This window comes from Emydura macquarii, unplaced genomic scaffold, assembly GCF_026122565.2.
Source record: "Emydura macquarii macquarii isolate MOO-44397 ecotype Brisbane River unplaced genomic scaffold, CSIRO-AGI_Emac_v2 contig_1365, whole genome shotgun sequence".
NCBI classification, from domain to species: domain Eukaryota; kingdom Metazoa; phylum Chordata; order Testudines; family Chelidae; genus Emydura; species Emydura macquarii.
The window spans coordinates 18,875-33,714 of record NW_027131502.1 but is presented as its reverse complement, the minus strand read 5'-3'; the positions used below and the strand labels follow the sequence as shown (position 1 = coordinate 33,714).

General features: G+C 44.9%; 1 protein-coding gene across 1 annotated transcript; it reads left to right on the top strand.

Moving 5' to 3' along the window:
* Positions 1-109: 109 nt before the first annotated feature.
* On the top strand, positions 110-14,614 carry LOC137155645 (L-amino-acid oxidase-like). Its single transcript, XM_067552015.1, has 7 exons — positions 110-215; positions 6,245-6,459; positions 8,253-8,365; positions 9,266-9,467; positions 10,187-10,255; positions 11,540-11,676; positions 13,404-14,614. Exons 1-7 carry the CDS (start codon positions 110-112, stop codon positions 14,257-14,259), a joined length of 1,698 nt encoding a protein of 565 aa, XP_067408116.1. The 3' UTR covers positions 14,260-14,614.
* Positions 14,615-14,840: the final 226 nt, after the last annotated feature.

The following is a 14,840-nucleotide window of genomic DNA, read 5'->3' as shown; positions in this document are numbered from 1 at the left end:
CAGGAACACTACGGAGTACCCTTCCTCCTGCAGGAAGGAGAGCACTTGGTTCCTGTGGAGACCCATCCTACAGCCCCTGGCGTTTAAGGTGGCGAGGACTGTCGTAGCCATGGGGAGGGCTGGGGAGGATCCTCATGGGCAGGAACGCTGCAGCCCCCGTCAGGCCCCACAGCAGTACGTGACCGACCCCGAAGGCCAGAAGGGAGTCACGGAAGGTAGGAGGCAGCATCCTGCCTCCCGGTTCCTTTCCCCTCCTTCAGGATAGCCCTCACGGCCCAGAGGACGAGATGGAAATCCCTCCAGTGCTGCAGGGAGAGCTGCACCCTATTCCTGGCCCCACGACAGTCAGCCAGGAAGGTCTACAGCTCATCCCGCATCACCTCGGGGGCCGGGGTAGAAGACCCTGGACCGTCCTCTGCCTGGGGCCCCGCAGCGGCCCTGTGGCCAACAGAGATGGGCAGACAAGGGGCAGAGCCCTGACGCGGCGCCGATGTCATGGGCGCCGCGCTGCCCACTTCGACCCCCCGGCACAAGGAGCGGTGGAGGAGGGAAGACAACAGCCCCAGATGGAAGGGAGGACTCAAATACCGCCTCCTGGGAGTTGGCGGATGGTAGGGGGAATGACAACCACAGGGGCGGTAACAATACGGAAGGTGGGTAGGGGAGGGACAGGAGCCGGATAGGGGGTGGGAATGGGGTCACGGCCAGGGACGGGATCAGGGACAGAGATGGGGGCAGGATCAGGGGCTGAGCCACCAGGGAGCGACTCCACCCGACCCAGCACAGGGGTCAGGGGCATGGGATTAGGAGGGGTGCCCTCACCCACACTTGGCTCGGGCGTCAGGGGGCTCAAGTCAGGGCCCCCAGGAGGGGTGAGGGACAGCTGTCCTGCCTCAGATACCCCAGGGCCCGGGTGCCCGGTGCCAGCCTTCGCCTCAAGAGACCCAGCAGCCGCAGATGTAATGCCAGCCGCAGCCGGGCAGATGGGGGTATCGGGTGGGGACTCAAGGGCAGGAGCAGCTGTCTGGGGAAGAGGAGGGGGAGGAAGGGGAAGGGCCGGCACAAGACTGCCTAGATCGAGGCCCAGTGGAAAAGGGTTGTCCTCCCCCTGGCTGACAGGGGCAGACCCAGGGACTCGAGCGCCACGAATATGGAGCCATAGTCTCCCTCCGCCACCCCGGGTGCTGCCCCGCTAGAAGTCGGGGTGACAAATGCCTCAGTGACAACAGGGGGCGAAGGGGACAGGGTGGCTGGGGCATCTCCCTCCGCAGCTCCCGCAGGGAGGGGGGCAAAGGGGACCTCCAAGATGGGGGCGGAGCTACTCCTCCGCATTGCTGCAGTGTCCCCCTCAACCGGCGCCACCTGCGGGACGACGTCGGGGGGCGCAGCAGAAGGCTCAGCATTGGTGGTCCCCTTCCGAGACTTCCGGGGGGCTTCCTCCCCGTCCGAATGGGACCCCAAGCAAAAGCAAAAGCAAAAGCAAAAGCCCCAGGAGCTCCATAAACTAGCAGTCTCCTCCATAGCAGCCTGAGGGGAGATAGGGGAGCCTCAGAATGCTCAGGGCTCTGTTCCCTGCTAACGAGCTAAGAGCCATTAGGGGGCAATTAGGAGCAGCTGAGGCCAGTTAAGGACAAGCTAGGTGCTTGATAAAAGCCCTCTGCTCCAAACAGTCAGTGTGTAAACTGGTGGAGAGTGGTCTGGTCTGGTCTGGTCTGGTCTGTGGACAGAAGGAAGGAACCAGGCTTAAGAAGCCAGAAGGCGGGGGGAAAATCAGCCCAGGGGAAGACAGCGCAGCTGGGAACACAGTGCCAGCAGCACATAGCTGCTTCTCATAGGGCCCCTGGGCTGGGACCTGGATGAGTGGGTGGGCCCGGGTCCCTACCCCCTCCTGGGGAAAGATGGAGATGCCCTGGCCCACTACAAACACTAGAAGCATGAGACCCACTAGAGGGGAGCTGGCTGCTTGCCACAATATCTTAAGTCTCATTTGTTGTTACTTGCTGCCTGATTTACACACTAACCACATTCCTGATATGCATTGGGCATTCTTATTGCACTTATAAATTACCACGCGATCAGATTTCAAGATGTTCCCAAACATTTACTTAAAGTAACAAACAGCAGAGTTCTAATATGTCATGAATGTTAAACCACAGACTGTTTAGGCAGGATGTCCTTACATTCGCTAATTATCATAGTGGAGCCTGAGGTGGCACGAACAAACCATTAATAGGTCTGAAATTTCCTTATCTATATTGCCTAGTTTTGTTCTCGTTCTTAGTGTAAAAATTTAACCCGTAAGCTTCATGTTGTGGTGTTCATGGTTCAGGCCTGCTTTGGTTCCGACCTGTATTACAGTATCACAGTGCAGGGGTCTGCTGGGGCCTACAGGAACCTGAACCTTTTGGCAAGACGCAACAGTCAGACACCTGGGAAAGAATTCTCTGTAGTAACTCAGAGCCCTCCCTATCTCGGGCCCCATCACTGGCCATTGGGGATATTTGCTACTAGCCATCACAAAGAGGCTACATGCCATTATAGGCAATCTCATCACACCATCCCCTCCATAAATGTATCGATCTCAGTCTTGAAGCCAGTTAGGTTTTTTGTCCCCACAGCTCCCCTTGGAAAGCTGCTCCAGAACTTAACTCCTCGGATGGTTAGAAACCTTCCTTAAATTTCAAACCTAAATTTGTTGATGGCCAGTTTATTTCCATTTGTTCTTGTGTCCATATTAGTGCTTAGCTTAAATAACTCCTCTTCCTTCTTAGTATTTATTCCTTTGATGTATTCATAGAGAGCAATCCTACCTGCTTTCAGCCTTCATTTGGTTAGGCTAAACAAGCCAGGCTCTCTGAGTCTCCTCTCAGAAGGATCAAACCCCCATTATGTGAGTTGCTGAATAAACATAGAACAAAGAGCTCACAATCTAAGTATAAGACAAGGGGCAAGAGATGGATGCAGACAAATAAGGGAACTGTTCATCATGACAGGCTGCTGTCAAACCATTGTCACCTATTTTTTTTGGGCGGGGGGGGGGGGGGGCATTGCAGCAAAGGAGATTTTTAAGGGGGGTTTTGAAGGAGGATACAGAGCTAGCCCTGTGGATGATTACGAGGAGCACCTAAAAATATGAGGGCTAGAGTAGGAGAAAGCACAAAGGTGCTTCTTTGAAAATAAGTGGGCAAAGGAGGCTGCTATCAAGGGATGATTGGAGCCTGGGGGCTGACATTTTGATATCAAATGAGAGAGTGTAGGGGGAGTGGGGATAGGCCATGAATGGCCTTGAAAGGGAAGACAAACGGCTCCAGTGGAGGGAGGCAAAGAAAGGGATGTTTAAGTGTTTGCAGAAATTTCACCCATTTTCCTCTGTGAGTTGCACAGATTTCTTCAAATTTATTGGGGCAATAGGGAGGAAAATCCATAGAGATTTTGCCAAATTACAGAATTAAGCATTTTACAATCTCTGCTGAGAGGAAGACAGATGACCTGGACGTATACATGTGTGGGACTTACCAGAAAAATAAGTAATTTGCATTCCATGAACTTGGTGTCTCCTGATCAAAAGGTGGGACAGACAGAGGAGAAAAATATACAGAAGTGTGTCTTCAATTGCTGTAGATTTATTAATTTACATCTCTCTCAGTGTTTGGGACATACTGATTGGTAGGAATTTTTGAACCACTCCTTTTTTTCTGTCACTGCCTGGTTCAGGCTATAAAATGAAAGTTCTGACTTGATGACTTGTGCAGCTTGTGGAAACATGGCCAGATTCTGTAAGTGAAACTGCTGTGCTGGGGAGAATTGCTTTGGAACTGAGAAAAATTGCCTTTTAGTCCATCTTCAACTTGCTTTCTTGTTTTGCATCTTTCTCTTTTTTTAGCTCTTCCTGGTTTTTTTTTTTTTCTCTCCTTTTCCCATGAATATGTTTTGGGCTTCGTTTTTAAGTGCCACTTGCTGCACTTTACGGGTATCCCTTGAAGTTGACGGAAAGGTTCCCACTCATTTCCACGAGCCTTGGATGAGCTTTTGGTGGCAATGTGATTTTTTTCAAGGGAAGGGTATTTTATGGTAAAATGTGATCACACTAAGGACCTCATCCTGAACCATGGAACGCAATGGGAATTTTGCCTTTATCTTCAATGGGAGCGAGATCAGATTCTAGCGCTCTAAATACATTGATTGCCATTAACCTTTTGTAACCGTCTGAGGATGCAATCCATTAATATTTTGGGGGACCCATTTACAGCACCTGTGCTCTGTTCAAGACTGTGGCACAGATCAGGGACACTGTTTCAATGCCAACAATGATTCCGCAAGATTCCTCATGTGAGAAAGGTTTGTTGGATCAGTGTTTAAAGCAAGTCATGTTGTCCAAAGGAAATTTTTGATACTGTGTAGTTTCTTGAGTGAAACTGGTTCCTATTTGTCAAGGGAAGAGAAAAAAAAATATTGTTCTATAGTTCTTTAGGTAATAGTTTCCACCTGACACTGGAAAATCTTGAACTGTATTTCTCTTCACTAAGAATGGAATTTATATGCATTGCTGATTAATCTATTCATAGTTTAAGGGCTTGTTCTGAGTGGGTTGTGATCTACCCTGCTCTTTCTCAGGGCATTTCTAGAAAACTACATTTATTTTAGAAGTACAGAGAGGTCCAATCACCAATATTTCCAAAATATCCAGTGGAGTAAAAGCTCTGTAGCTAGGGTGACCAGATGTCCTGATTTTATAGACACAGTCCCGATGTTTGGGGCTTTTTCTTATATAGGCTCCTATTATCCTCTACCCCGGTCCCGATTTTTCACACTTGCTATCTGGTCACCCTAACTGTAGCAATGTGGCGATTTAGTGGGAGGAAAGTTAGGCCAACACTGAGCACTTTTGAAAATCCCACCCACTGTGCCTTAAAGTTGTATTTAAATGTCATTAATGTTCTTTGTTAGAAGTACTTTTGAACTTTAAAGTTATGTAACAACCTTCACTACAATCTTGTCCACACTGGGGAAATTTATTAAACAGACTCAAACTTGTTTTAAATCAGTTTGAAACCAGTCAGAGCCACAATGTAGACAAGGTTCAAGCAACCAGACTCATTCTTATAATTGGTTTACTTAAGCCTCCTGATAGCCAGTTTATTTAAACTGGTCATCCATATAATTATGGCCACCGAAAATTTTAGTTACTCTGTGGCTCCAACTGATTTTTAAACTGGTGATTTTTCTGGGAAAATATCTAAAATGTTGTCAAGACCTTAAAGTTAACAAAGATTTTTGTCTCTTTCGGGCCAAGATTTTTAAAAATGGCTAGTGATTTTGTATGACTTATTATTTCACAGACCCTGAGGCCAGAAGGGACCATTATGATCTTCTAGTCTGACTCCTGCCTAATCCAAGACATAGAATTTCATCCTGTAATTCCTGCATCCAACCTATTACTTGTGGTTGAGCTTATTGCAAAGAGCAATTTCTGAGTTCCCCAGTCGAGGAATCTTAAAGGGGCCTAATTTTGCTCCCATCTGAAAATCAGTCCTCTTTGAAGTGTCCTAGACTGGTCTCACAAAATCACTTTTGAAAATGTTGGCCATTATATTTATTACATTGCAACTCCTCTGTCCAGGTTGCTAGCATGTCCCTAGAGCAGTGGCATACAATGGGTCTCCGGCACCTGGAAGATCCATTCCCCAAAGATCTTATAATCTGAGGGTATGACTACGCTGGAGCGGGAGGCGTATTTCCAGTTTGAATAGACATACCCCCACTAACACCAAATAAGCTAGAGGACTAAAAATAGAAAAGTGAGTATCCATGGTGGTGTGTGCAATGGGAAGTGCTAGCTGCCCTTAATATGATTCTGTCCAAGACCTCCAGACTCCTGCTCCCCCCCACCCCGCTAGCACTGCTGTGGATGCAATTCTATTTTTAGCATGCTAGCTCAATAAGAAGTAGCACGGGTGTGTCTACTCATCTGGAAATTACACCTTCCGCTCCAGTGTAGATGTAACTTAAAATGACCTTCTTTGTATACTGGTAATATTAGGAATTGGTTTGCTCATAAATATCTTCTGGCAATACACAGGACTGATTTGCTGCACACCCTTACCTGGATTTTAGCTCTGCTGTGGACTGATTTGTGTAATTTCAGTGACGCCACTTGCCATCTGGGTTTCAGAGAATGAGTTTGCTTCACCGACTGCATCATTCATTAACTGCACCGTAATTTTCTGTGTCTATATGTCCCTAGTACTTTCCCAGCTGTTTCTCCTGGTGGCTGTACCATGGCCTGAGAGTCTCTCTCGCTATCCCGGAGATTGCTTTCATGATCCTGACTACGATAAGCTGGTGGAGATTGCCCAAAACGGACTTGGAAAGGCAGATCATCCAGTGACGGTTGTCATTGTAGGGGCAGGAATAAGCGGACTTACTGCTGCCAAACTGCTCAGAGATGCCGGTCACAAGGTAATTTACTATACAAAGATGTCAGAATAAGGCAGAGAGTCCGTGCTACCTTGACTATTTTTCACTGTTTCTTTTCTGAAGATAAAAGGTTATTAGGCTAAAGAATGATTAAAAACCAAATAAGGGGAATTTGAAAGAAAGAAAGATGGCTCACTGACAAAGGAAGAGATTTTTCAAAGACATTAATGGGATTTAGGTGTCCACTCCCATTGTATTTCAATAGGATTAGGCTCCCTACTCCTATTTTAATCTTGGAATATTTCCCTAAACCTTCAGTAGTTTAAAGTTGGAGGAGTTACAGTAACTACCAAAAAAGCTACAGTTTCAGAGTAACCCTATCCATCAGAAAGTGATACATTAAATAAAATAATACATATTAAAATTCAAATATCTGTACAGAGCATACATTCTCTTGTAGAAATGTAAGCATGGGAAAATTGATATGATTAAAAAAAATGATATGGTAATGAAAATTGATACTGGTAGCCTTCACTCTGCCTTCTTTTTATTTTCTTTACATGCTTGGGGGTGAATTTCACCCCTGTACAGAGTAGTCAGTGCAAGACTTATGAACCATTTAAGTCCCACATAAATCAATTTGACTTAAAGGCCGTGATGTGCAAAAGAGCTTCAGGAGTTGAAATTTCCACCAGTTTAAGCACAGTTGTGAACTCTGAGGACCATGCTGCTATTGGAAAACTTATGGACAAAATATTCTTACTTGGGTGTTTGAAGTTAAGCATCTACAGGAAGATTTTCTAAAGCACAAATGGCAGCTAGGTACAACACCTAATTGCCATTTGTGTTTTAGAAAATCTTCCCTCTAAATCCTTATTCAGGCATGTAAGGTTCAGGCTTTGTCTACACTACAAATTCTTTGCCAGGATAGTTATACCAGCAAAGCCACCTAGTTTATATTGAGCTTATGCCGACAGAAGGAGTTTTGTCTGTCAGGGTAGTAACATCACCTCCCCAAATGACATTGGCTATGTCAACTAAAGCACTCTTGTGTCGTCATAGCTGTGTTTACATTGGGGGTTTTGCCAGCATACCTATGTTGGCTGGAATGTGTGTTTTTTTGCATACTCCTGATCAACACAGGTATGGTGACAAAACCTGTAGTATAGAACTGGTTCTCAGACTTCTAGACGCACTCAGAGTTGGTGTAATTTGGCCTCCAGTAACTGCAGTGGGTGTAGTTCAACCGACACTGAGTGCTTTTGAAAATCCCACCTTAAATAAATGGCCCAATTTTCAGAGGTGCAAAGTACCTAATACGTCTATTCAGGGCCAGCCCTAGACAAAATGGCCCCCTAGGTTAGCAACCGTCTTTGCACACATCCCCCCCCACCGCATTTGTTTAACTTTTTAATACCTTATTTTTTATTGCTCTTGATGACTTTGACGCATGATTTCATGCATGATTCATCCCTGTCATAAAAGATAAGTTAGCATGCTAGGATCTTTAAATCTGTATTTATTCATGCCATATATAAACAAATCCTTTTTTTAATCTTTTCCCTATTTTCGCTTTTGTTGCTAACAACAAAAAAAGCACCCCAAGCCTGGCGCCCCCTAATCCTGTGTCACCTGTCCCTAAATTCAGCCCAGTGTCTATTGATTTAGTTAGGAACTGGTGGGTGCAGAGACATCAAGACACTTATTTAAGTGCCTGAATGTAGATGTAGTTGCCTATTTTTAGTCACCGAGGTTTGAAAGTTTTGGCATTTGCGAATAAAATTATGCAGCTGCCACACTGGTGACTGGAAATGGTGTCCCATGCTTGTTCCTAGGTTACAGTTCTGGAAATCAGTGGTCGTGTGGGAGGACGAGTCATGACCTACCGAGATGAGACAGACGGTTGGTACGTGGAGTTGGGAGCCATGCGTTTGCCAAGCGCCCACAGGTAAGACAGGTTTCACTCCTCCACTGTGTAAGTTGTTCAGGAAAGGAACAGTCCAGTTTTGCTGAAATCTGCTATGGTTAGGGATGATATCAAGCATCCTAAAAGAATGTGCTGCCAGATATAATGTTTCTTACCTTGACTAGTCTCATTGACTTGGGTGGCATTATGGCCAAGAGTAAACAATGAACTCGGCAATAAATGTTTTCAGGCTCGTGCCTAATTATGGACCTGACAGTTTGTAAATGCATGACCAAACTTCCAGAAAACCAATGGAAAAACTCCCAATTTACTTAAACAGAAGTTGTATCAGGCCCTGAGTCAAAAGAAAGTCGGAAAATAGATACTGGCTCTTCATTAGCCAAAAAATTATTTAAAATGAGTTGCATTATTTCATAATGCACCGCACTCAATTGTTTTGTGAGGAAGTATAATATCAAGAATAGAATAGAATATTTTTTCAGTACTATTATATGGAACAAAAGTTTATTGAAAACAAACACAAAAAACAATATCACAAATATACCCTACTTCACATGAAACTATGATGACCTAAGACTACAGTTTAGAAGCAGAACAATAGGATGGGATTATTATAAAACTGGTTATGTAGTTACCAGTTAATGTGTCAGGCCCTCAGCTACTATTTTCCAGGTAGCTCCCTTGTAGTCAATGGAACTACATCAGTTTACACCAAGCTCAGAATCTATCTACGTATCTATCTGTCTATCATATTCCTACAGCATTAATAACATAAATTGGAGACAGGAAGTTTCAGCAAGGGAATGAAATTAATCACATACTTACAACATTATTATTTTTATAGCCAGTTGAACGTATAATTTATTTTCTCAATTTTGACTCTCTCCTTTTCCCTTTCTCTCCCCTTTCTTTCTTTTGCAGAATTGTTCGTGAATTTATTACGCAATTTGGCCTTAAGCTAAACAAGTTCTCTCAGACAGATGACAATGCCTGGCATTTGGTTAATGGAGTGAGGACAACAGCTGGGAACGTCAGCCAGAATCCTGATATCTTGAATTATCCTGTGGCTCCCTCAGAGAGAGGCAAATCTGCTAATACGCTTTATTATGAAGCATTGCACGCGGTATGTATTTTGGTCAATTGTATAAAGGAAAGTAACTTAGTTACCAGGCCTGATTCTGAAAAAAACAGCCCTAATTTGTGCTTCAGCACAGGTGATCTCTCGTTCTGCAGCATGTGCTGGTATCTTCTCTTTTTCCATCCCTTCCCCACACCATTCCAATCCAGGATACATCCTGTGTCAGGGGAATCTTTGAAAGCTGCCTTAATATAGCTATAATTCCCCTTGCGGTGACACGAAGGGGATTTATCAGGACAGATGATCTGTTCCTGGTTCTTCTTTCAGTTTCACCCACGTAAATCAGGAGTAACTCCATGCAACCCCATGGGACACTCGCTGCCTCTGAAAACAAATACTTGTTTTTGTTTCCTAAACAGTCAAGTTGGGATCAAATCCTGTCATTTAACTATAGCAGAGCTGGAGACTATGCCATGCAGCTCAGTTACATTCAGTGGGGTTTCATGGATACACACAGGAATTATAATGTAGAAGACAGGCACTGTGGTTGGACACAAGAAGTTGGTGTTCAGTTGCTGCCATAGTTATGTGCTGTGTAAAATGATGTTGATTCTACAGTGGTTATGAAGCCCTCAGATATCATGGGGAGGAGGGTCATGCAAGTACCCTGCTAATTACATAGGAGAACAGAGTTTGGCCCAATGTCTTTGTGAACATATTTCTCTTTCCGTCAATAAATATGTCCATGCATGCTTCCAACACAGGCCCTAGAACGGTTCCAGAATAAAGACTGTGAAGAGTGGCTGCGTCAGTTAGACTCCTTTTCCACCAAGGTAATGGATATTGGACTTTGAGAATCTTTAAATCCAAATGTTTATGCAAAGCCTGCAATAATTGCTCTGAGAGAGGTGTAAAGTGCTCTATTTATCCCGGTGAAACCTAATGATGCCGGTTTGCATGTCAATGTTGTCATTTATTCAAAGCACCAATAAAGGAAAGAGGGAAAACGTCATATAACCAAGCTCTGCACAGTCTATCGAATAGTTCCAGGGGGGTAGCTGTGTTAGTCTATATACAGCAAAAACAACGAAAGCTCTGTGGCACTTTAAAGACTAAGAAATTTAATATTTGCAGGCATAAGCTTTCGAGAGACTCCGCTCTCTTCTTCAGATGCAGTAATCTGTATTGTTAGTCTTCAAAGTGCCACAGAACTCTATAAAAACAACGAATCTATTGAGAATGGCTTCTCATTTTGGCAGCCTGCGTGGGCAGGGTTTTAGTTGTGGCCAAGATTATGGAAAAGAAAGGCCTGAGTGCTAAAAAGATGTCATACTTCCTTCAATTATTATTTTAATATTGTTATACTGGAAGGTGCTCATGGCAGTGATCAAACATATCTTTAAACTATAGATTAGCCACAGATCTGGTTAAAGTCGATGGGCGTGCTAACCACCCTTCATTCAGGCTAAATGGAAGAAGCAAGTAAGCTCCTTTCTGGAGTAAGAGAGCTGGAGGCAGTGGAAGCCACTGCTCAAGGCACTACTAGTTTGTATGGCTAGGCCAATCAGAAGCTAAGCTGTGTGGGCTGAGGGGTTTCCCTAGGGTCGAGTGCAAATGCAGGGGCTGAGGGGTTGATTGTCTGCAACTGAATCTGTATTTGTGTGAGAAAGAGAGAGTAGCAGTGGTCAACATGGCCCTGGGAGGGGAAAAGAGGGACAGAGCTTTTTTGATAACAGTATTTGCTGGGAAGGCAGACTTGGACTTCGGAGCATGAATATTGCCCCTGTTGGTTGATTCTACCGTATTCAGGGAAAGGGGATTTTGTGTCCATTCTTTTCAAATAAACTGGATCACACACAAAAAAAGACCTTGCTCACATCCTCAATCTCTCCTTTGAACGGAAACAACCAGGCAAGGCTTTGGATATTGGCAATGGCTCAGAACTAAAAGGGGTAACAATATCACCAGATAAGACTTGAAAATAACCCTTTATCTTCTCCTCCTTCATGAAAATCAAATCTTTCCCCAGTGACATCTGCATGACTCTTATTTCCAGCAGAAATGTGGTTCTTGTGCCTAAAGAGAGAACAACTTTACTCCCTTTCCTCCCCTACCAGGAATATTTGATTAAAGAAGGGAAATTAAGCCGTGGGGCTGTGCAGATGATCGGTGACTTGATGAATGAGGATTCTGGATTCTACATGTCGTTTCTTAGCTCTCTCACGGAGTTTGAGACCTTCTCTGATGAAGATGGGTAAGACACAAATGTAGCTAAATTACAGTCTTTGGGGAAGAGCTATGTATTTTCATTCTACATGTGTGTACAGAACCTAGGACAGTGGGGCCTGTTGATTGTTGGCCTGTATGGGTATGTCTATAGAGCCAGTGGCCCGCCCATGGTAGTGAGCCTCCTGGTCCAGGTTGAGAGATTTAGGCTAGTGGGGCTTTAGCTAGCTCTGTAAAAATAGCTGTATGGACAGCACTTTGAAGTCGTGGCTTGGGCTGTGTAGCATAGGGAGATGGGTGGTCTTGAAAGCCCAATTTCCAGCTCATGCTGCAGCTTTCAAACACTGTCAGCACAGCAGTTTCTACAGGGCTACTGCGAGCTCCGCTAACCCGAGTCTCTCAATCTGGGCTGGGAGTCCTGTCGCGGCCGGCAGTCTAGATGTACTCTTTCTGTAACTGCAACACAAATGAGCTCCTTCTTCTCGCAGTTGAGAGGGGAAGAGGCAGACACTCCATCTTACAATGGATTTGGCATTGGTGAAGCCTCATTTGGAGTATTGTGTCCAGTTTTGGGCCCCCCTCTACAAAAAGGATGTGGAGAAGTTGGAGAGAGTCCAGTGGAGGACAACAAAAATGATTAGGGGGCTGGAGCACAGGATTTATGAGGAGAGGCTGAGGGAACTGGGCTTGTTTAGTCTGCAAAAGAAAAGAATGAGGGGGGATTTGATAGCAGATTTTAACACACCTGAAAGGGTGTGTCAGGGAGGATGGAGCTAGGCTGTTCTCAATGGTAGTAGATGACAGAACTAGGAGCAGTGGTCTCAAGTTGCAGTGGGGGAGGTCTAGGTTGGACATTAGGAAAAAGTTTTTCACTAGGAGGGTGGTGAAGCACTGGAATGGGTTACCTAGGGAGGTGATGGAATCCCCATCTTTAGAGATTTTTAAATTGCGACTTGACAAAACCCTCGCTGGGATTATATAGCTGAGGTAAGTCCTGCTTTGAGCAGGGGGTTGGACTAGATACCTCCTGAGGTCCCTTCCAACTCTAATATTCTATGATTCGAACTCCCCTTGTGGAAGTCAGCATGTGCACAGAGACGCAATCTCAGTTGCCAAGTAGGTCCTATTGTTAACAGAATATTCCTAGATTGCCTAATCTGGGGCATAATTTAGACTCACCCTGTGCAGCACAATCTTCATTCCTCTGCACTAGCTGAAATTCCCAGGCTTGTGTATCACTTAAACCCTCTTTCGAGAGATTTTTGAAGGGACTTTTACTGACTCACATGATTATCAGTTTGCAGCTATGCTTTGCTCCTTCTGAAATGGTCACACTCTGTGCCATGTTCTAGCAGGTCTTGGGTTCCAACCCAAAGTGGGGAGGGAGTGTTTGCTGTAGTTGCCAAAATTTGACTTTCTCTTGGGATACGAAGCATCAATTTACTGTTAAAACACTGGCTTGGGGTTTAGGAAACCTGGATTCAGTACCCAGCTGTATGATAGATTTCATATGTCACTTTGGGCATGTCACTTGCTTTCTCTGTGCCTCAGTTTCCCCTTCTGTCAAATGGTGATAATAAGCCTTTCTCGCTCTGTCTGGTCTAGTTGGAGTGCAATCTCTCTGAGTCAGGGTCTGCCTCAGACACAGACACAGCCTCTACCTCAAAGAGCTCCCACACTATGGTTATCCCTAAAAGCAATTGTAATACTGCTACGTACGTAATTCTTTCACCCATCACTTCTTGTTTCTTTCAGTTTTGATGAGATCACAGGGGGATTCGACCAATTGCCCAAGGCCTTCCACCAGTCTATGCCTGGACTTGTCCATCTAAACTGCACAGTAGAACGGATAATATCCAAGGATAAAAAGCTCAGAGTGTTTTACCGTGAACCTGACACACTGAGCCCTTCCTCAGTGACTGCTGACTATGTCCTTGTTACAGCTACAGCAAAAGCCACGAGACATATCAAATTTCTGCCCCCGCTTTCCTCCAATAAGACCCATGCCCTGCGCTCCATTCACTATGCCAGCGCCACCAAGATTGTCTTGGCCTGCACTGAAAAGTTCTGGGAGAAGGACAGGATTCAAGGCGGGCCGTCAGTCACAGATCGCCCTTCCAGGTTCATCTACTATCCCAACCACAACGACTCTAGCAGGCTGGGGGTGATCGTGGCTTCCTACACATGGAACGACGATGCTGGATTCTTTGTTCCCCTGAGTGACGAGAAGTGCATTGATGTGGTGCTGGAGGATCTGGCAGAAATCCACCAAGTACCTAAGGACCATCTCCAGTTAATCTGTGACAAACATGTGATACAGAGATGGAACCTGGACAGACATTCCATGGGGGCCTACGCCTCGTTCACCCCCTATGAGTTCACTGACTATTCTGGACATTTGTTTCAGAATGAAGGGAGGATCCACTTTGCAGGAGAACACACAGCTCAGCCTCATGCCTGGATTGACACTGCTATGAAATCTGCTGTGAGAGCAGCAAGGAACATCCACAATGATAGCTACCTATCACTGGGGCAACGTCAGCTGCAGAAGCAGCAGGACCAAGCAGAGCAGACAAAAAGGGTTAATTCGGTTAAAAAAGTTGAACTTTAATTGCTTATGGGTGTTTAGGGAAGGCACAACTGCACTGGACGCCGAGTAGGGAATTAGAAACTCCAATCTTAATCTCCTCAGATCCTCAGCTGGTGTAAACTGGTGTATTTCCATTGAAGTCAATAGAGCTACACCAATCAACACCAGTAGAGGATCTGGCCCCAAATCTGATGTAAGTAAACTGAGATTGTTCTTCTCCTTTGAAATATTAGGTAGCCGATAGCAGATAGAGCTAGTACAGTATAGAAACCTCCCTAGAATCAATCAAAATAATGACTGATCAAATACACTGCATTAACCGGTTCTTCATAAACAGAAAAAAAAAATGCTCTGTAGCATCCTATCAATAAAGGAATAGATGGAAATAATCCAGTCTTGCTTAGTTTCTATGAATTGCTTTTATTTTGTTTTAGTTGTAAACTATGATATGTTGCAGTCATGCTGCTATGGGATAGGGAAGGCTGACAGAACAGCTTATTCCTAAACCAATTCCAGGCAGTTACATTTTTCATAACATGTCTCTAACACTGCAAATAAACAAAAGCTGGCATGTGTTGATGGCCTTAATCCTAGCCCTGACT